Genomic DNA, 21853 nt, shown 5'->3' with positions numbered 1-21853 from the left:
TTGGAACTTCAGCTTCAGCGTCAGTCCTTCCAAGGAATATTCAGGATTAATTTCCTTTAGGATTGACTGGTTGGATCTCCTTGCAGACCAAGGGACTCTCAAGAGTCTTATCCAGCACCACAATTCAAAAGCATCACTTCTTCAGTGTTCTGACTTCTTCATGATCTAACTCACCTCCATACATGACTACCGGACAAACCATAGCTTTAACTATGCAGACATTTGTCAGCAAAGTGATGTCTCTGCTTTTTATTACACTGTCTAGGTTTGAATTGTGATGCTGGAGAAGACTCTTGAGAGTCCTTTGGACAGCAAGGAGATGAAACTAGTCAATCCTAAAGGAAAACAGTTCTAAATATTCATTGGAAGGACTGAAGCTGAAGCTCCAATACTTTGGCCATCTGTTGCAAAGTGCTGAATCATTGGAAAAGACCCTGATGCTGGGTAAGATTGAAGGCAAAAGGAGAAGGGGATGACAGAGGATGAGATGATTAGATGGCATCACTGACTCAGTGGACACGAATCTGAGCAAACTCCAAGAGATCATGGAGGACAGAGAAGTCTGGCATGATGCAGTCCATGGGTCACAAAGAGTCAGACATGACTTAGCGAGTGAACAATAATAGCAACAAGATTTGTCTTGAGGTGGGTCCACTCCAGGATTACCCATGTAACTGTGTGAAGTCTTGCTGTCTTTTTACAGGGCTGGTTCACAATGTGACAGTTGGTTTCTTCCAGGGTGAGCGGTGCAAGAGAGTGACTACAAGCACCCTGCTACTACTACTGCTGCTGCTAAGTCGCTTCAGTTGTCTCCGACTCTGTGCGACCCCATAGAGGGCAGCCCACCAGGCTCTGCCGTCCCTGGGATTCTCCAGGCAAGAACACTGGGGTGGGTTGCCATTACCTTCTCCAATGCATGAAAGTGAAAAGTGAAAGGGAAGTCACTTAGTCGTGTCCGACTCTTTTCGACCCCATGGACTGCAGCCTACCACACTCCTCTGTCCATGGGATTTTCCAAGTGTGGGGTAGAATATAACCTAATATTAGAAATGACATCCCAAGAGTGCTGCTGAATTCTATTCATTATAGGTGAATCACTAAATCTAGCTCCAAGTTACTGGGAGAGCAATACACAAGGCATGAATATTATGAATCAAGGACCAATGAGACCATCTTAGAGGCTATGTACCTTAGCCTTTCACAGTCCATCTCAAATCTTGACCACTGATATAAATAATTTAGACTCATTAATTTTAACAAGTGATCTCTTCATTAAGAAGAATCGTGGTTTGCAACTTTTCTAGAAAATAAAGAATCAAAGACGTTGAGTTTGTCCATCTATCTCTCACCTGCTGAGAAGAAAAAGGCTCCCTGTCTGGTTCTAGTGCCAGGCTATTCACAAGCAGTAAAAAGAAATCTGTTGCATCCCACAGCACTCAGATTCATTTTTCATTCATCCTCATAGTGATCCTACAATGAAGGTACAGTGATTTTATTAAAATAGACCCTCTTTTACAGGTGAGAAAATTGAGGAATTGGCTGGATTGCCCAAGTTTGCATGGCTAGTAAATGCAAAACCAAACATGAGATGGAAAGTTCTGGAAAATTTAAATCATATCATGCTGTTTTTGAGCAAAAATGTCTTCACAAGGAGAAGCTGTCTAATCTTGGAAAAAATTATTATTTAGGAGCTTCTATTTTCACCTTTCTCTTATTCTTTGTTTACCCAGCATCCTTCAGATCCATAATACGGTCTCTAAGAAAAGGAGATCCTTTTGCTTAAGAGCAGTACTTGTTTCCTGTCAGATATAGTTCTCATCACAGATGAATGCATGATCACTTATGGTTATTAAATTCCCATATTGTGAGTTGGTTAGTATAAACAGAATTCCCCCAACCTAAGTGAAATTATATTTACATTTATGACCCTGTGAAACTTGGGGAAATACACTGGGGTGATGATTAGTAGGGTGAGGTGGAAGAGTCAAGAATCCATCTGCCTGCCTGTCTCTCCAATGGACACCAAAATTTCTACTGGATCCCAGACCTTCATCCCCATTCCCAACCCTAGATTTCCAGTTCCCTGCAGAATGTATACAATTCCTGATACTCAAACAAAAAACAACCCAACTGGTACTCCCATCTGCATGTCCTAAAAAACTAATATCTCCTTCTCTTATCTTATTTCTTTAAAATAATACCACTGTCACAATTATTCAAGCTCAAAATGACCCATGTTGGATGCCCCATGCACCCTAATATAATCCCTTTCCTGTTTCTGTCAATGTGCCCTTAATGGAGACGCTTGCTTTTTACATCCCTGGCCTCTGCTTTCACCCCTTGCATTTCCACTGTCTTTTGAGTATCACAGTTTTGCCAGCATTCATACAATATCTCCAACCTGAGTGCCTCTTTGTCACCACAAGCCGCAGGTACTTCACAGTGTACCTCTCTGTGATCACTTCACTCCTCAAGACTCTGAGCAGAGATCCCCTTCTATCCCACTGAAGACCTATGTGGTTTGCTTTCCCTTTCCAGCTTTTTGTGCTAAACCACCTCTTAGGCGAGCCTTACACTCCACCTGAACTTACACCTGCAGCTTGCCTAACACTACTTTTCTTTGCCCCTTTTGATTTTACACATGCTGTTCCATTCATCTGTCATATCTTCCTTCAAACTCTTCCTCTGAAAATGTTGTTGTTTTTCAGGGTTCAGCTCAGATTTGCTTCTGCTATGAAGATGCCCTGATGGCCCTCATACACCAGGTGATCCCTTCCTCTGTGGCCTCCCACATCACATTCATTGACCCGAGAATGCACTCCTTAGGTTGCATAAGGTGTCTTTGTTTCTCCACTCAACAATCAGAGGGTTAAACCATCACCTGAAACTTAAGTCACTCAAGATGATGTCACTCTTGTGCTTATGATATGCCAATGGCTTGGCTGTGCTACATCTTATTCATATGGATTCGTTTGTTTGTTTACCTCTTCTCCAACTAAAACCTATTTCTTTATGCTACTTTTTCCAACGGGGTGATCTCTGGTTTCTAGCATAGTGACTGGCATATATTATGTTCTCAGTAAGTATTGTTGAATGATTAATTATAATATGCAGATCCCTCAAGAAACTAGTGTAGCACCTCTTATGCTTATCTTTTTCTGCTCTCTAACTTCATCCTTTTCTCTGGGTGTTAAATTTCTTTAAAATAGAAAAATCCTTTCCCTGGGATTTTAGTTACTGTCTTTACTTTTCTTCCTAGAAATCACACTGTAAAGAAGAAACCTTGTGTCTGTGATGTTCTTTCAGGCATGGGTTGACTCTATGTCTCATACCAGCCCTCCCCTTCAGCCTCTTCCCCCACTCACCTTTTGTCTTCCTGCTTTAGACTACTCTTCCACTTAGGAACCCTTTGCTGAGCACCCCAATCCAGACAGAAAGAGGAAATGAAAAAAACAATGAGAAATCAAGGAAAGAAAAAGAGAAGTAGGTCAAAGAAGGAAAACTGGAAAAAAAGTATGAGGAAAGATACTATTACATAGTGAATGCCTGCTGCTGCTGCTAAGTCGCTTCAGTTGTGTCCGACTCTGTGCGACCCCATAGATGGCAGCCTGCCAGGCTCCTCCGTCCCTGGATTCTCAGGCAAGAACACTGGAGTGGGTTGCCATTTCCTCCTCCAATGCATGAAAGTGAAAAGTGAAAGTGAAGTCGCTCAGTCGTGTCCGACTCTTAGCGACCCCATGGACTGCAGCCTACCAGGCTCCTCTGTCCGTGGGATTTCCAGGCAAGAGTACTGGAGTGGGGTGCCATTGCCTTCTCCAAGTGAATGCCTACCCTCCTTTAAAAATAAAAAAGTCACCTCTGCTTGAGGAAACAATAAGATGAAGAAATTCTGATAAGAAAGTAAAAATGGGGCAAAAAAAGGTAGCAATCAGCAACAGAAACTGCAAGAAAGATAGGGGTGGGTGACAGGAGAAAGATCCTCACTAACCTTCAAGTGGATTTCCTGGAAGAAAAAGTATTCAGTGGGTCCCCTGTGGAGATTTCAGTATCAAATTCATTTTATTGTCCTCCTCTTGTATGTTTACAGTTATGAACTCAGAGAGGACAGGGAGGAACCCCCCAGCTCTGACCTCCTTCCTCAGCCTCCACCAACCTCTTGGCCAGGCTCCATGTCACCCTCAGGCTGCAAGCAATTTTGTAGCTTAGACAATGAGGCTCAGACAGTCAACAGTCTCCACTCAGCAAAAAGGAAAGGGAAAAATGGACTTAGTCGAGGAGATAGTGTTGGGCAGATGGAAACAGAGTCAGCATCTGTGTATCTGAGCTCACCTTCTGATGTCTGTCCACCTGCCATAGGTTGCCTCCCAGGCTGGGTGGCAGAACTGTCTCCCACTGCCCATGAGGTACTTAACACAGAACCTGAGTGAGGAAGTTAAAACTGTCTACTCCCAGGGGAGCCCTCAAACTCCAACCCAAGAATAGGAGCTCCCAAGCTTGCAATTAAAGAAATTCAAACAGGGAGCCTGGGGACAGGACCAGAAGAAGGGGCAGTGGGACAGTGTGAGGAACCTTGATCATGAGAGGGGCATAGGGCAGCCAGGGCACAGGAATGAAGGGCAAATTCCCTGGTGTTCTGCTCCCACCACAAACATATATCAATGGTTACTCAGTGACCTCCAGGGTCCACATGGAATCTACCTGTGACTGTCTCCCTGCCATCCACACTTGTTCTTTACCTGTCCCATAAAATCAGCCCACACTGACTGAGCACCAATGATATGCAAGAGCTTGGTGAGCTGTGCTTGAATCAAAAGTGAAGACTTAACACAGTCCTGGCCCTTACATTTTATAACCAAGTGAGAAGGAAAGAAAAGCACCTAGCTTCACTAGAGTCAGATGATAGTGTGGAAGCTGGGTGTCTTCCAATACTCTGTCAGATATTTCTGTGAGTTTACTGCCCTTCCCAGTTTTCTGTGGTCTAATTATATTCTGTCATCCCAGTATAATCATGGACAGCACTTCCTTTCACTCTCAGGGGTGTCCCAGGTTGGATGATAATTTAAATAGTCACTTTGATTTGTGCTTTATGTCCCATGGAAGTAGATGAATTTTCAAAATGACCAGTTCATCGGAAATCAAATCATCAGGCCATTAATTTCTGTCTTTCTTTTAACTCTTTGGTATATGACTATTTTTTAGTCTTTCATTTTATTTTTAAAATGAATTTTTATTGGAGTTACAATGTTGTGTCAGTTTCTTCTGTACAGTAAAGTGGTCAGCTATATGTATACACATACTTCTTCTTTTGCTTCCCTGGTGGCTCAGCTGGTAAAGAATCTGCCTGCAATGTGGGAGACCTGGGTTTGATCCCTGGTTTGGGAAGATCCCCTGGAGAAGGGAAAGGCTACCTATTCCAGTATTCTGGCCTGAAGAATTCCAGGGACTATACAGTCCATGGGGTTGCAAAGAGTCAGACATGAGTGAGCGACTTTCACTTTCACTCATTTAGGCCACCATAGAGCATTGAGTAGAGTTCCTTGTGAGACACAGTAGGTTGTCATTAGTTATCTATTTTATAAATAGTAGTATGTATATGCGGAGAAGGCAATGGCACCCCACTCCAGTACTCTTGCCTGGAAAATCCCATGGACAGAGGAGCCTGGTGGGCTGCAGTCCATGGGGTCGCTGAGGGTAGGACACGACTGAGCGACTTCACTTTCACTTTTCACTTTCATGCATTGGAGAAGGAAATGGCAACCCACTCCAGTGTTCTTGCCTGGAGAATCCCAAGGACGCGGGAGCCTGGTGGGCTGCCATCTGTGAGGTCGCACAGAGTCGGACACGACTGAAGCGACTTAGCAGCAGCAGCAGCAGCAGCAGTATGTATATGGCAATCCTAATCTTTTAAATTATACCACCACCCCTTTTTCCTATTTGTATCCATACATTTGTTCTCTATGTCTGTCTCTATTTCTGCTTTTCAAATAAGTTCATCTGTATCATTCTTGTGGGTTCCACATATAAGTGATATTATACAAAATATGTTTTTCTCTTTCTGACTTACTTCACTGTGTATGACAGACTCTAGGTCCATCCACATCTCTGCAAATGGCACAATTTTTTTTTTCCTTTTGTGGCTGAGTAATATTCCATTTGGGGCTTCCTTGGTAGCTCAGTGTAAAGAATCGCCACCAATGCAAGAGACAAGGGTTTGATCCCTGGATCAAGAAGATCTGCTGGAGAAGGAAATGGCAACTCACCCCAATATTCTTGCCTGGAAAATCCCATAAACAGAAGAGTCTGGTGGGCTATAGTTCATGGGGTCACAAAAGAGTTGAACATGACTTAGTTACTTATTAACAAACAGCAAAACAAATATTCCATTTTGTATATGTACCACATCTTATTTATCCATTCCTCTGTTGATGGGCATTTAGGCTGCTTCTATGTCCTGGCTATTTTATTTTATATTGAGTATTGTTGATTAACAATGTGTTAGTTTCAGGTGTGCAGCAAAAGTGATTCAGTTATACATATACATGTATTTATTCTTTTTTCAAATTCTTTCTCCACTTAGGTTGTTGCACAATATTGAGCAGAATTCCTTATATGACTGGTTTTATTTTCACAAAAACAATAAAACATGTTTTACCCACCAAGTTCTTGGGGCTTTCAGTTGGAGGCTGATATACAGATAGATTTGTTCAGAGGGCTGAGAGAAGATGATTGAACGAAGAGCTGGGAAGACACAGGGAGATGGAGACAGAGGGATGTAGGAAAAAAATAGGCCTCTGTCAGACTGGTACCATGCAGAACACGGTGGCTTCTGAGGAAACCCCTTAGAGTCAATTCACACTTTCTGTTTTAACCTCCTCTGCTCACTCTGCACTACCTGGTGACCTATGCCAGTTCCCCCACGAGTTCCTGGTGTTTTCCCACCTCCACACTTGTTCAAGTTAATCTCCCACTGGAAGTCACTCAGCCTGCTTTGTCTTTTTTTATTGACATTTTTTTTTTCTGTAAAGACCCATCTAAATCTCATTGTTACTATTCTTACCTTCCAAAATTCACTCCGTAGCCCTTCAGCTTTTGTTATCTCTTGCATTCTATCATCTGTTGTTCATTTTTCAGTCACTAAGTTGTGTCTGGCTCTTTGCAACCCCATGGACTGCAGCACACCAGGCTTCCTGTCCTTCACTATCTCCCAGAGTTTGCTCAAACTCATGTCCATTGAGTCAGTGATGCTATCTAACCTTCTCATCCGCTGCCACTCCCTTCTCCTCCTGCCTTTAATCTTTCCCAGAATTAGGGTCTTTTCCAATGAGTCGGCTCTTTGCATCATTAGGTAGCCAAAACAGAGGGCAGCCCACCAGGCTCTGCCGCCCCTGGGATTCTCCAGGCAAGAACACTGGGGTGGGTTGCCATTACCTTCTCCAATGCATGAAAGTGAAAAGTGAAAGGGAAGTCACTTAGTCGTGTCCGACTCTTTCGACCCCATGGACTGCAGCCTACCACACTCCTCTGTCCATGGGATTTTCCAAGTGTGGGGTAGAATATAACCTAATATTAGAAATGACATCCCAAGAGTGCTGCTGAATTCTATTCATTATAGGTGAATCACTAAATCTAGCTCCAAGTTACTGGGAGAGCAATACACAAGGCATGAATATTATGAATCAAGGACCAATGAGACCATCTTAGAGGCTATGTACCTTAGCCTTTCACAGTCCATCTCAAATCTTGACCACTGATATAAATAATTTAGACTCATTAATTTTAACAAGTGATCTCTTCATTAAGAAGAATCGTGGTTTGCAACTTTTCTAGAAAATAAAGAATCAAAGACGTTGAGTTTGTCCATCTATCTCTCACCTGCTGAGAAGAAAAAGGCTCCCTGTCTGGTTCTAGTGCCAGGCTATTCACAAGCAGTAAAAAGAAATCTGTTGCATCCCACAGCACTCAGATTCATTTTTCATTCATCCTCATAGTGATCCTACAATGAAGGTACAGTGATTTTATTAAATAGACCCTCTTTTACAGGTGAGAAAATTGAGGAATTGGCTGGATTGCCCAAGTTTGCATGGCTAGTAAATGCAAAACCAAACATGAGATGGAAAGTTCTGGAAAATTTAAATCATATCATGCTGTTTTTTTGAGCAAAAATGTCTTCACAAGGAGAAGCTGTCTAATCTTGGAAAAAATTATTATTTAGGAGCTTCTATTTTCACCTTTCTCTTATTCTTTGTTTACCCAGCATCCTTCAGATCCATAATACGGTCTCTAAGAAAAGGAGATCCTTTTGCTTAAGAGCAGTACTTGTTTCCTGTCAGATATAGTTCTCATCACAGATGAATGCATGATCACTTATGGTTATTAAATTCCCATATTGTGAGTTGTTAGTATAAACAGAATTCCCCCAACCTAAGTGAAATTATATTTACATTTATGACCCTGTGAAACTTGGGGAAATACACTGGGGTGATGATTAGTAGGGTGAGGTGGAAGAGTCAAGAATCCATCTGCCTGCCTGTCTCTCCAATGGACACCAAAATTTCTACTGGATCCCAGACCTTCATCCCCATTCCCAACCCTAGATTTCCAGTTCCCTGCAGAATGTATACAATTCCTGATACTCAAACAAAAAACAACCCAACTGGTACTCCCATCTGCATGTCCTAAAAAACTAATATCTCCTTCTCTTATCTTATTTCTTTAAAATAATACCACTGTCACAATTATTCAAGCTCAAAATGACCCATGTTGATGCCCCATGCACCCTAATATAATCCCTTTCCTGTTTCTGTCAATGTGCCCTTAATGGAGACGCTTTTTTTTACATCCCTGGCCTCTGCTTTCACCCCTTGCATTTCCACTGTCTTTTGAGTATCACAGTTTTGCCAGCATTCATACAATATCTCCAACCTGAGTGCCTCTTTGTCACCACAAGTCATAGGTACTTCACAGTGTACCTCTCTGTGATCACTTCCTCCTCAAGACTCTGAGCAGAGATCCCCTTCTATCCCACTGAAGACCTATGTGGTTTGCTTTCCTTTCCAGCTTTTTGTGCTAAACCACCTCTTAGGCGAGCCTTACACTCCACCTGAACTTACACCTGCAGCTTGCTAACACTACTTTTCTTTGCCCTTTTGATTTTACACATGCTGTTCCATTCATCTGTCATATCTTCCTTCAAACTCTTCCTCTGAAAATGTTGTTGTTTTCAGGGTTCAGCTCAGATTTGCTTCTGCTATGAAGATGCCCTGATGGCCCTCATACACCAGGTGATCCCTTCCTCTGTGGCCTCCCACATCACATTCATTGACCGAGAATGCACTGCTTAGGTTGCATAAGGTGTCTTTGTTTCTCCACTCAACAATCAGAGGTTAAACCATCACCTGAAACTTAAGTCACTCAAGATGATGTCACTCTTGTGCTTATGATATGCCAATGGCTTGGCTGTGCTACATCTTATTCATATGGATTCGTTTGTTTGTTTACCTCTTCTCCAACTAAAACCTATTTCTTTATGCTTTTTTTTTCCAATGGGGTGATCTCTGGTTTCTAGCATAGTGACTGGCATATATTATGTTCTCAGTAAGTATTGTTGAATGATTAATTATAATATGCAGATCCCTCAAGAAACTAGTGTAGCACCTCTTATGCTTATCTTTTTCTGCTCTCTAACTTCATCCTTTTCTCTGGGTGTTAAATTTCTTTAAAATAGAAAAATCCTTTCCCTGGGATTTTAGTTACTGTCTTTACTTTTCTTCCTAGAAATCACACTGTAAAGAAGAAACCTTGTGTCTGTGATGTTCTTTCAGGCATGGGTTGACTCTATGTCTCATACCAGCCCTCCCCTTCAGCCTCTTCCCCCACTCACCTTTTGTCTTCCTGCTTTAGACTACTCTTCCACTTAGGAACCCTTTGCTGAGCACCCCAATCCAGACAGAAAGAGGAAATGAAAAAAACAATGAGAAATCAAGGAAAGAAAAAGAGAAGTAGGTCAAAGAAGGAAAACTGGAAAAAAAGTATGAGGAAAGATACTATTACATAGTGAATGCCTGCTGCTGCTGCTAAGTCGCTTCAGTTGTGTCCGACTCTGTGCGACCCCATAGATGGCAGCCTGCCAGGCTCCTCCGTCCCTGGGATTCTCCAGGCAAGAACACTGGAGTGGGTTGCCATTTCCTCCTCCAATGCATGAAAGTGAAAAGTGAAAGTGAAGTCGCTCAGTCGTGTCCGACTCTTAGCGACCCCATGGACTGCAGCCTACCAGGCTCCTCTGTCCGTGGGATTTCCAGGCAAGAGTACTGGAGTGGGGTGCCATTGCCTTCTCCAAGTGAATGCCTACCCTCCTTTAAAAATAAAAAAGTCACCTCTGCTTGAGGAAACAATAAGATGAAGAAATTCTGATAAGAAAGTAAAAATGGGGCAAAAAAAGGTAGCAATCAGCAACAGAAACTGCAAGAAAGATAGGGGTGGGTGACAGGAGAAAGATCCTCACTAACCTTCAAGTGGATTTCCTGGAAGAAAAGTATTCAGTGGGTCCCCTGTGGAGATTTCAGTATCAAATTCATTTTATTGTCCTCCTCTTGTATGTTTACAGTTATGAACTCAGAGAGGACAGGGAGGAACCCCCCAGCTCTGACCTCCTTCCTCAGCCTCCACCAACCTCTTGGCCAGGCTCCATGTCACCCTCAGGCTGCAAGCAATTTTGTAGCTTAGACAATGAGGCTCAGACAGTCAACAGTCTCCACTCAGCAAAAAGGAAAGGAAAAATGGACTTAGTCGAGGAGATAGTGTTGGGCAGATGGAAACAGAGTCAGCATCTGTGTATCTGAGCTCACCTTCTGATGTCTGTCCACCTGCCATAGGTTGCCTCCCAGGCTGGGTGGCAGAACTGTCTCCCACTGCCCATGAGGTACTTAACACAGAACCTGAGTGAGGAAGTTAAAACTGTCTACTCCCAGGGGAGCCCTCAAACTCCAACCCAAGAATAGGAGCTCCCAAGCTTGCAATTAAAGAAATTCAAACAGGGAGCCTGGGGACAGGACCAGAAGAAGGGGCAGTGGGACAGTGTGAGGAACCTTGATCATGAGAGGGGCATAGGGCAGCCAGGGCACAGGAATGAAGGGCAAATTCCTGGTGTTCTGCTCCCACCACAAACATATATCAATGGTTACTCAGTGACCTCCAGGGTCCCATGGAATCTACCTGTGACTGTCTCCCTGCCATCCACACTTGTTCTTTACCTGTCCCATAAAAATCAGCCCACACTGACTGAGCACCAATGATATGCAAGAGCTTGGTGAGCTGTGCTTGAATCAAAGTGAAGACTTAACACAGTCCTGGCCCTTACATTTTATAACCAAGTGAGAAGGAAAGAAAAGCACCTAGCTTCACTAGAGTCAGATGATAGTGTGGAAGCTGGGTGTCTTCCAATACTCTGTCAGATATTTCTGTGAGTTTACTGCCCTTCCCAGTTTTCTGTGGTCTAATTATATTCTGTCATCCCAGTATAATCATGGACAGCACTTCCTTTCACTCTCAGGGTGTCTCAGGTTGGATGATAATTTAAATAGTCACTTTGATTTGTGCTTTATGTCCCATGGAAGTAGATGAATTTTCAAAATGACCAGTTCATCGGAAATCAAATCATCAGGCCATTAATTTCTGTCTTTCTTTTAACTCTTTGGTATATGACTATTTTTTAGTCTTTCATTTTATTTTTAAAATGAATTTTTATTGGAGTTACAATGTTGTGTCAGTTTCTTCTGTACAGTAAAGTGGTCAGCTATATGTATACACATACTTCTTCTTTTGCTTCCTGGTGGCTCAGCTGGTAAAGAATCTGCCTGCAATGTGGGAGACCTGGGTTTGATCCTGGTTTGGGAAGATCCCTGGAGAAGGGAAAGGCTACCTATTCCAGTATTCTGGCCTGAAGAATTCCAGGGACTATACAGTCCATGGGGTTGCAAAGAGTCAGACATGAGTGAGCGACTTTCACTTTCACTCATTTAGGCCACCATAGAGCATTGAGTAGAGTTCCTTGTGAGACACAGTAGGTTGTCATTAGTTATCTATTTTATAAATAGTAGTATATATGGAGAAGGCAATGGCACCCCACTCCAGTACTCTTGCCTGGAGAATCCCAGGGACCGGGGAGCCTGGTGGGCTGCAGTCCATGGGGTCGCTGAGGGTAGGACACGACTGAGCGACTTCACTTTCACTTTTCACTTTCATGCATTGGAGAAGGAAATGGCAACCCACTCCAGTGTTCTTGCCTGGAGAATCCCAAGGACGCGGGAGCCTGGTGGGCTGCCATCTATGAGGTCGCACAGAGTCGGACACGACTGAAGCGACTTAGCAGCAGCAGCAGCAGCAGCAGTATGTATATGGCAATCCTAATCTTTTAAATTATACCACCACCCCTTTTTCCTATTTGTATCCATACATTTGTTCTCTATGTCTGTCTCTATTTCTGCTTTTCAAATAAGTTCATCTGTATCATTCTTGTGGGTTCCACATATAAGTGATATTATACAAAATATGTTTTTCTCTTTCTGACTTACTTCACTGTGTATGACAGACTCTAGGTCCATCCACATCTCTGCAAATGGCACAATTTTTTTCCTTTTTGTGGCTGAGTAATATTCCATTTGGGGCTTCCTTGGTAGCTCAGTGTAAAGAATCGGCCACCAATGCAAGAGACAAGGGTTTGATCCCCGGATCAAGAAGATCTGCTGGAGAAGGAAATGGCAACTCACCCCAATATTCTTGCCTGGAAAATCCCATAAACAGAAGAGTCTGGTGGGCTATAGTTCATGGGGTCACAAAAGAGTTGAACATGACTTAGTTACTTATTAACAAACAGCAAAACAAATATTCCATTTTATATATGTACCACATCTTATTTATCCATTCCTCTGTTGATGGGCATTTAGGCTGCTTCTATGTCCTGGCTATTTTATTTTATATTGAGTATTGTTGATTAACAATGTGTTAGTTTCAGGTGTGCAGCAAAGTGATTCAGTTATACATATACATGTATTTATTCTTTTTTTTTCAAATTCTTTCTCCACTTAGGTTGTTGCACAATATTGAGCAGAATTCCTTATATGACTGGTTTTATTTTCACAAAAACAATAAAACATGTTTTACCCACCAAGTTCTTGGGGCTTTCAGTTGGAGGCTGATATACAGATAGATTTGTTCAGAGGGCTGAGAGAAGATGATTGAAAGAAGAGCTGGGAAGACACAGGGAGATGGAGACAGAGGGATGTAGGAAAAAAATAGGCCTCTGTCAGACTGGTACCATGCAGAACACGGTGGCTTCTGAGGAAACCCCTTAGAGTCAATTCACACTTTCTGTTTTAACCTCCTCTGCTCACTCTGCACTACCTGGTGACCTATGCCAGTTCCCCCACGAGTTCCTGGTGTTTTCCCACCTCCACACTTGTTCAAGTTAATCTCCCACTGGAAGTCACTCAGCCTGCTTTGTCTTTTTTTATTGACATTTTTTTTTTTTCTGTAAAGACCCATCTAAATCTCATTGTTACTATTCTTACCTTCCAAAATTCACTCCGTAGCCCTTCAGCTTTTGTTATCTCTTGCATTCTATCATCTGTTGTTCATTTTTCAGTCACTAAGTTGTGTCTGGCTCTTTGCAACCCCATGGACTGCAGCACACCAGGCTTCCTGTCCTTCACTATCTCCCAGAGTTTGCTCAAACTCATGTCCATTGAGTCAGTGATGCTATCTAACCTTCTCATCCGCTGCCACTCCCTTCTCCTCCTGCCTTTAATCTTTCCCAGAATTAGGGTCTTTTCCAATGAGTCGGCTCTTTGCATCATTAGGTAGCCAAAAAAATGGGAGCTTCAGCTTCACTATCAGTCCTTCCCATGAACATGCAGGGTTGATTTCCTTTAGGGTTGACCAGTTAGATCTCCTTGCTGTCTGAGGGACTCTCAAGAGTCTTCTCCAGCACCACAATTCAAAAGCATCAATTCTTCAGCACTCAATCTTCTTTATGTTCCAACTCTCACATACATACATGACTATGGGAAAAACCATAGCTTTGACTACATGCACCCTTGTAGGCAAAGTGATATTTCTCCTTTTTAACATGCTGTCTCTGTGTGGCATAGCTTTCCTTCCAAGGAGTAAACATTTCTTAATTTCATGGCTGCAGTCACCATCTTCCGTGATTTTGGAGCCTAAGAAAATAAAATCTGTCACTGTTTTCACTTTTCCCCCATCTATCTGCTATGAAGTTCAGGATGACATGATCTTAGTTTTTTGCATGTTGAGTTTTAAGCCAGCTTTTCACCTCCATCAAGAGGCTCTTTGGTTCCTCTTCACTTTCTGCCATTAGAGTGATATCCTCTGCATATCTGAGGTTGTCTATATAATTGGCAATTATTCTATTCTACCATGTGAAATCTGTTATGCATGCAGGCTCAGTTGCTTTAGTCATGTCCAACTCTTTGTGACCCTGTGGACTGTAGCCCGCCAGGCTCCTCTGTCCAGGGGGATTCTCCAGGCAAGAATACTAGAGTGGGTTGCCATTTCTTCCTTCAGGGAATCTTCCTGACCTGGGGATCAAACCTGTGTCTTTTAGTTCTCCTGCATTGGTAGGCAGGTTCTTTACCACTAGTGCCGCCTGGGAAGCCCTGGGAACTCTGTTAGGTTACTATTTAACCTACAGAGTGATCAGGTGAAACTTGATTGCCTATAGCCAAGAAACAGCTTTATGTTTAGCTGGGACTACATTCACTCCTAGAAAATCTTTCTCTATGTTTTATGGAGATAAGACTGATACCACAGCTGTCTGGGCAGCTTTAGGTTAAGTCTCATCCCATTTAATTAATAAAGACGAGCTTTCAGGTAAGCTATGATTCGGCCTGACACAGGTCACAGCTTAGATCTCCTAGCCAATCCAAAATTTTCACATGGCCCCTGCCTGATTGGGAGCTTAGGGATCCACCATAGAAAAGAGGAAAAGAATTACACTTCACTTTCTCCAACCCTTTTCATTCTGAGACTTATAGATCTCTTTTTCTTTTGTTTTCTGGGGTTGGATAAGAAATCCTGCTGGTGGGGCAATCTGTTGAAGAATATACATCAGTGCCATAGGCTGTTTAAATCAAAGATGATGTAATATGCTGAATTTCCTTTTTTCTTTTTTGGTGCTCAGTGTTTATGTTTGTGTCTTTGTTTTTGTACTTAGCCAAGTGAGAGACTTTATTTTTGGGGGCTCCAAAATCACTGCAGATGGTGACTGCAGCCATGAAATTAAAAGACACTTACTTCTTAGAAGAAAAGCTATGATCAACCTAGATAGCATATTAAAAAGCAGAGACATTACTTTGCCATCAAAGGTCCATCTAGTCAAAGCTATGGTTTCCCTAGTAGTCATGTATGTACTGCAAGTTAGACTATAAAGAAAGCTGAGTGCTAAAGAATTGATGCCTTTGAACTGTGGTGTTGGAGAAGACTCTTGAGTCCCTTGGACTGCAAGGAGATTAAACCAGTCAATCCTAAGGGAAATCAGTCCTGAATATTCATTGGAACCCTGATGCTGAAGCTGAAACTCCAATACTTTGGCCACCTGATGTGAAGAACTGACTCACTGGAAAAGACCCTGATGCTTGGAAAGATTGAAGGTGGGAGGAGAAGAGGATGACAGAGGATGAGATGGTTGGATGGCATCATTGACTCAGTGGAAATGTGTTTGAGCAAGCTCCAGGAGTTAGTGATGGACAGAGAAGGCTAGCGTGCTGCTGTCCATGGAGTCGGACACGACTAAGTGACTGAACTGAGCTGAAGTTTGGTTCTGTCTCTGTGTTGTATATGCTGCTGCTGCTGCTAAGTCACTTCAGTCGTGTCCGACTCTGTGTGACCACATAGACGGCAGCCCACCAGGCTCCCCCGTCCCTGTGATTCTCCAGGCAAGAACACTGGAGTGGGTTGCCATTTCCATCTCCAATGCATGAAAGTGAAAAGTGAAAGTGAAGTCGATCAGTCCTGTCGGACTCTTAGCGACCCCATGGACTGCAGGCTACCAGGCTCCTCTGTCCATGGGATTTTCCAGGCAAGAGTACTGGAGTGGGGTGCCATTGCTGGTCAATTATTCTTTTTAGTAGCTGCAAGGCTCGAGAATATGTTTTTATTTTTTGACCACTTGCTGATAGCTATCAGAAAAATAGTGAGCAAAAATTTACCTTTTGTTTGAGTTTGCAATTTATCCAGATGAGTGGACATAAATGTGGTACATATTCACAATGGAATACTACTCAGCCATAAAAAAGAATGAAATAATGTCATTTGCAGCAACATGGTTGGACCGAGAGATTATCATACTAAAGTGAAGTAAGTCAGACAAAGACAAATATCATATCACTCATATGTGGAATCTAAAAAAATGATACAACTGAACTTATTTATAAAACAGACACAGACTCACAGACATAAAAAAACAAATTTATTGTTACCAAAGGGGAAGACTGGGGGAGGGATAAATTAGAATTCTGAGAGTAATATATTCACCCTACTGTTTATAAAACAGATAAACAGCAAGATCTACTGTATAGCAAATGAAGCTATACTCAATATTTTGTACTAACTGATGAGGGAAAGAATCTGAAAAAAGAATATGTGTGTGTATATATATATGAATCATGATATATATAATATCAATCAATCAATCAATGTTAAAAAGAAAATGTTTTCCAGAAACAGAAGTTATAACACAGAGAAAACATTCATCCATCAGAGAAGAAGTGTTAGGAGAGGGCTGGACCAAGAGGGGAGAGACCTGTCACTGGGAGTCAGTGGAGTGGTCTCAACTGAGAAAGAGACCAATGGTTGGGTCAGGTCTAGCTTTTGGCTGAGAAATTTTATTCTGTGCCACTCCTTGCTGCCACTCATTGCTCTCCTCTTTAATGGGACTAAGGAAAGTTGCTTCTGTTTTCACAAATCCCTGGAGACCCCTCCTGTGCCCTATCTTCGTCTCCAGTCTGCAAATTGAACTCCAAGGGAAGGAAACCTCTTTGCAAAGTTCTCTGTTCTCAGCTGCTCCAGCAAACAGTCTCCTAGGGGGACATGGAGAAGAAAACTGGGGAATAAGAGCAAGGGAGTTCACCAGTCTAAGCCCCAGTTTCCTGCCTGCGAAAGGGATGTAATGTTGTTCACTATGAAATGTTTGTAGTGATATTAAACTGAGTAGACAATCAAGTCATTTCTCCCTGGTAGGTTCTCAGACTTGTAGTTACTATTAGTGCTACTGCCTCCCATTCTCTCCAAGCCTGGAAACAGAAAACAGCAAATACCTCCCTGTGGTTTGGTACAACTTCCAGAACCCAGTTCTGTCCTCTTTTTCCTCTGTGCATACAACAAAAGCATTTTGTTTCAGGTAAAGATAATTTTATTGCAAATGTGTACAAGAACTGGTATAGAGTTTAGCTAGGTGGATACAAGTAATACCAATAGTTCAATTAAAAACATTTAAAAACAAGTTTACAAATAGTAGATCTAATTCTCTGATTTATTTCTTCTTACTCCCCCAAAGGAGAAATAGTATCATCAACTTTGCTATGTTAGGAACTAAAACAAAAAGTGGCAATTTTATTGGAGGATTTTATATATACAACACTTAAAGATGACTTTTCTATGTGTCATGCACTGTGAATATACAAATGAACCAATATTTACCACTTTCCTCATGAATCTCACTTTATTCTTGAAGAATATGACTTTAAGAATCTTTATAAAGTTCTCAGTTACATAGAGTGAAGAGTGAGATTTTATTAGCTTTATTTGGTCATCTAGAAGCATTTCATCAAAGACACTAGCGTGAGACAATATATTAATAGGAAAAAAATGGATATCTACGTATACTCATAAAGAATATATGTGCCTGGTACATCGTAGGCTATAAATCAGTGGTAGAGATTACCAGTAAGAGTTAAGGAGTTCTTGTTTTATATATATATATCCAGTTCATTTCAGTCTCTCAGTTGGTTCTGACTCTTTGTGATCCCATGGACTACAGTACACCAGGCCTTCCTGCCCATCACCAACTCCCAGAGCTTGCTCAAACTCATGTCCATATATATAACAGACATATATATATATAACAGACTTGTGGTTGCCTTGGAGGAGAGGGAGACAGTGAGACATGGATTAGGAGTTTGGAATTAGCAGATGCAAACTATTATATAGAGTGGATTAACAACAAGATCCTACTGTATGGCACAGGGAACTATATTCAATATGCTGTAATAAACTGAAATGAAAAAGAACATATATATATATATATGTACATATGTATAATTGAATCACTTGGCTGTACAGCAGAAATTGACACAACTTTGTAAATCAACTATGCTTCAATAAATTAAAAAAAAAACAGTTAAGGAGTGCAGCTTGAGGCATTCTCTGACTGTAGAAGTAAATCCAGTTTTAAATACTAAGTGATAGCAATCCTAGAGCCTACTTATACACAGTACTTGAGCTTACAAAGTTCTGCACTTCATTTCAATGTATTCTCAAAAAAAAAAAAAAATTAATCCAAAAAGATTGAGAGGAGGGAAGCTGGTGTTTTACCAGAGATAGAAAGTATTACTTTGGAGTTTAAAAGACACCTCCATAAAACTTCAGGGTCATGAGCCTCATTATTAATGAGAAAACCAAGACTCAGATAGAAAATTATGTAACATCACAAAGCCAGGAGTGGCAGAGTCAGGCACAAAATACCCTAACTCTTCAGTGCTGGTTGACAATCCTGCAATGGTCCAGCCCTTTTCTCAGGGCTCCCATCACCTCCCGATTTCTTAAGCTATAAATGAGGGGGTTCAGCATAGGAGTAAGGACTGTGTAGAAGACAGAGACCACCTTGTCATGGCTTGGGGCCCGGTAGCGCTTAGGTCTCAGGTAGATGAACATGGCTGCCCCATAGAAGAGGAACACAGCTGTCAGGTGGGAGGAACATGTGGCAAGAGCCTTTCTGACAGCCTGAGCAGAATGCATGTGGAGCACAGTTCTCAGGATACGAGCATAGGAGGCCACAATGATAGAGAAAGGAAGAAACAGCATGAAGACACAGCAAGCAAATATCACATTCTCAAAAATGGATGTGTCTATACAGGCCAGCTTTAACAAGGATAACATCTCACAAAAGAAGTGGTCCACCTCCCTCAAGCCACAGTATGGAAATGTCATTACTACCACCATCTGGATCAAACCATCTGTTATCCCAAAGACCCAAGAGCTCCCAACAATTTGGAGACAGACCCTCTGACTCATGAGGATGGGATAGTGAAGTGGGTGGCTAATGGCCACATACCGATCATAAGCCATGAGTCCTAGCAAGAGCCCTTCAGAACCCACAAGACAGACAAAAAGGCCAATTTGCATGCCACAACCCACAAAGGAGATGGACTTCCTGCCAGACAGGAAGTTGGCCGCCATCTTGGGCACATTGGTACAAACCAACATGAGATCCATGAAGGAGAGCTGACTAAGGAAGAAGTACATGGGTGTATGAAGTTGAGGATCCATGAAGATGAGGAAGATGAGGAGGACATTCCCACAGAGGGCCACTATGAAGACCATCATGACTGCTGAGAAAAGAACAAGGTCAGTGGAACTGTGGGAAAAGATGCCCAAGAGGACAAAGTCATCTGAAGATGATTGATTCAACCATATCTCCATGGCTCAGCTGATGCTCCTGGTCACCTGAGAACATGGACAAAAATTATTGAATTGACTGACATATCTTTATTGGCAGAAAAGTCATAAGACCAATGGGGAAAATAAATGATTGGTGCCCAAACCTCAAAAGAACAATGAGGTCTTAGATATAGAGAATAAACTAGTGGTTACTGGTGGGGAGAGAGAGGGTAGGAGGGGCAATATAGGGGTAGGAAAGGGAGAAGTACAAACTATAGGTGTAAAATAAACTACAAGGATATATTGTGCAACATGAAAATATAGCCAATATTTTATAATAACTACAAATGGAAATAATCTTTAAAAATTGTAAATTATATTGTATATCTGTAATTTATATAATATTGTACAGCAACTATATTTCAATTAAAAAAAAAAAAACAAACAGTGTGGTCTTCAGTTGCAGTGAGATTTTTAAAATAACCCCAGGATCAGGGACTCAATAAAACTTGGCTGATAAAAATTCAAACTAATACCCTCAGTTATCCTAAGTAGAAATCCAAGAGCTTTCTTGTAAAATCTTTATAATTAATGTCTTCCACATGGATTGAACCATTTACTCACAGTCTGATGAAGTTTCTAATTAATTTATTTGGAACACATCAAAGAAAACTGGATTTCTCTTGATTTTGGACAGGATTTTTTTTTTCTAAATATGTTATATGGAAGGGAACCAGAGACATGGCCTGATTTTACACTGACAAATTTGAAATCAAGAAATAAAAATTGTGCATATTTATTTATTTTCCCCGCTGCCTCTTTGTTTGTTTGCTTTTTAAATTTATTTTATTTTTTAACTTTACAATATTGACACTGCCTTGATGATAATGACAATATCTGAACCCAAGGAAAATAAAATAAATGATTATAAGCAACTGAATGAAAAGCATTATAATATTCTGACCACAAATTTGCTGTCCTTATGTTCTCACCAGGATAACCTTGTCTTCGTTTTCAAAGTCATTTCCAGCTTTTAGATTTCACCCTCTTCTCTCTCATCAGCCACCTTCTTTTTAAAAAATATATTTATTTTTAACTGGAGGATAACATCAGCATGAACCAGCTATACATATATATTTTTTTCCCTCCCTCTTGAACCTCCTTCCCACTGCCCACCCATCCCACCCCTCTAGGTTATCAGTCACCTTCAAATATCACCTGTTGCTTTGTCCATCCAGGGTTGTACATTCAAGGCAGACATTTTCATGGCTCTACCAGTAGCAAAGCAGTACAGAATTTTCTCTTTAAATTTGTATTGACTGTATAGTGCCATGAAGCAAATAACTCCAAATTTACAACTTGAAATAATACAGGGAAAACAATGATAATTTCACAGTTTCTGTGGGCCAGAAATGAGGGTGCAACTTAGTTGTCGCTGACATAAAAGATTTCACATGAGGTTACCCTGAAACAGTCAGCCAGGCTGCAGTCTTCTCAAGACATGTGTGGAGGAGGTTCTACTCCAAGGTCACTCACGTGGCTGTGTCAGGCCTTGCTCCCTTTTCACAGGGCTGCTTCACAGCATGGCAGTTGACTTCTTCCAGGGTGAGTGGTGCAAGAGAGAGTGAGAGCACAAGCACCCTAGATAGAAGCCATAGTTTTATAACCAAATATTGGAAGTGACATCCCATGAGCTCTGCTGAATTCTGTTCATTATTAGTGAGTCATTAAATCCAGCCCCCAGTTACTGGGAGAGCGACACACAGGGTCTGAATATCATTGAGACCATCTTAGAGGTTGTGTATCATAACCATTCACATTCCACCTCAAACTTTGACTGTTGATATAAATAGACTGGGCTCATTAATTTTAACAAGTGATCTTATCATTAAGAAATATGGTGATTTGTAATTTGCCTAGAGAATAAAGAATCAAGGATGTTAAGTTTGTCTATCTCTCATCGGATGAGAAGAGGTCTCTCTGCCTGGTTCTACTGTCAGGCAATACACAATCCATAAAAATAAATTCACCTGTTGCACCCCGCAGTGCTCACATTCATGTTTCATTTGCTCTCACAGTGATCCTGCAATGAAGGTAGAGTGGTGTTTTTAGATAGACCCTCTTTTATAGATGAGAAAATTGAGATTCTGAAGAGTTGGCTGGATTGCCAGAAGTTGCAAGGTTA

General features: G+C 41.6%; 1 protein-coding gene across 1 annotated transcript; it reads right to left on the bottom strand.

Moving 5' to 3' along the window:
• Window positions 1-18762: 18762 nt before the first annotated feature.
• LOC102285318 (olfactory receptor 2V2) lies at window positions 18763-19710 on the bottom strand. The gene has a single exon (XM_014476790.2). It carries the CDS (start codon window positions 19708-19710, stop codon window positions 18763-18765), a length of 948 nt encoding a protein of 315 aa, XP_014332276.2.
• Between the last annotated feature and the right edge of the window lie 2143 nt (window positions 19711-21853).

This window comes from Bos mutus, chromosome 7 (genome assembly GCF_027580195.1).
Source record: "Bos mutus isolate GX-2022 chromosome 7, NWIPB_WYAK_1.1, whole genome shotgun sequence".
Taxonomy (NCBI): Eukaryota; Metazoa; Chordata; class Mammalia; order Artiodactyla; family Bovidae; genus Bos; species Bos mutus.
The sequence above is the reverse complement of the archived record's forward strand: the minus strand, read 5'-3'. Positions and strand labels throughout refer to the sequence as shown.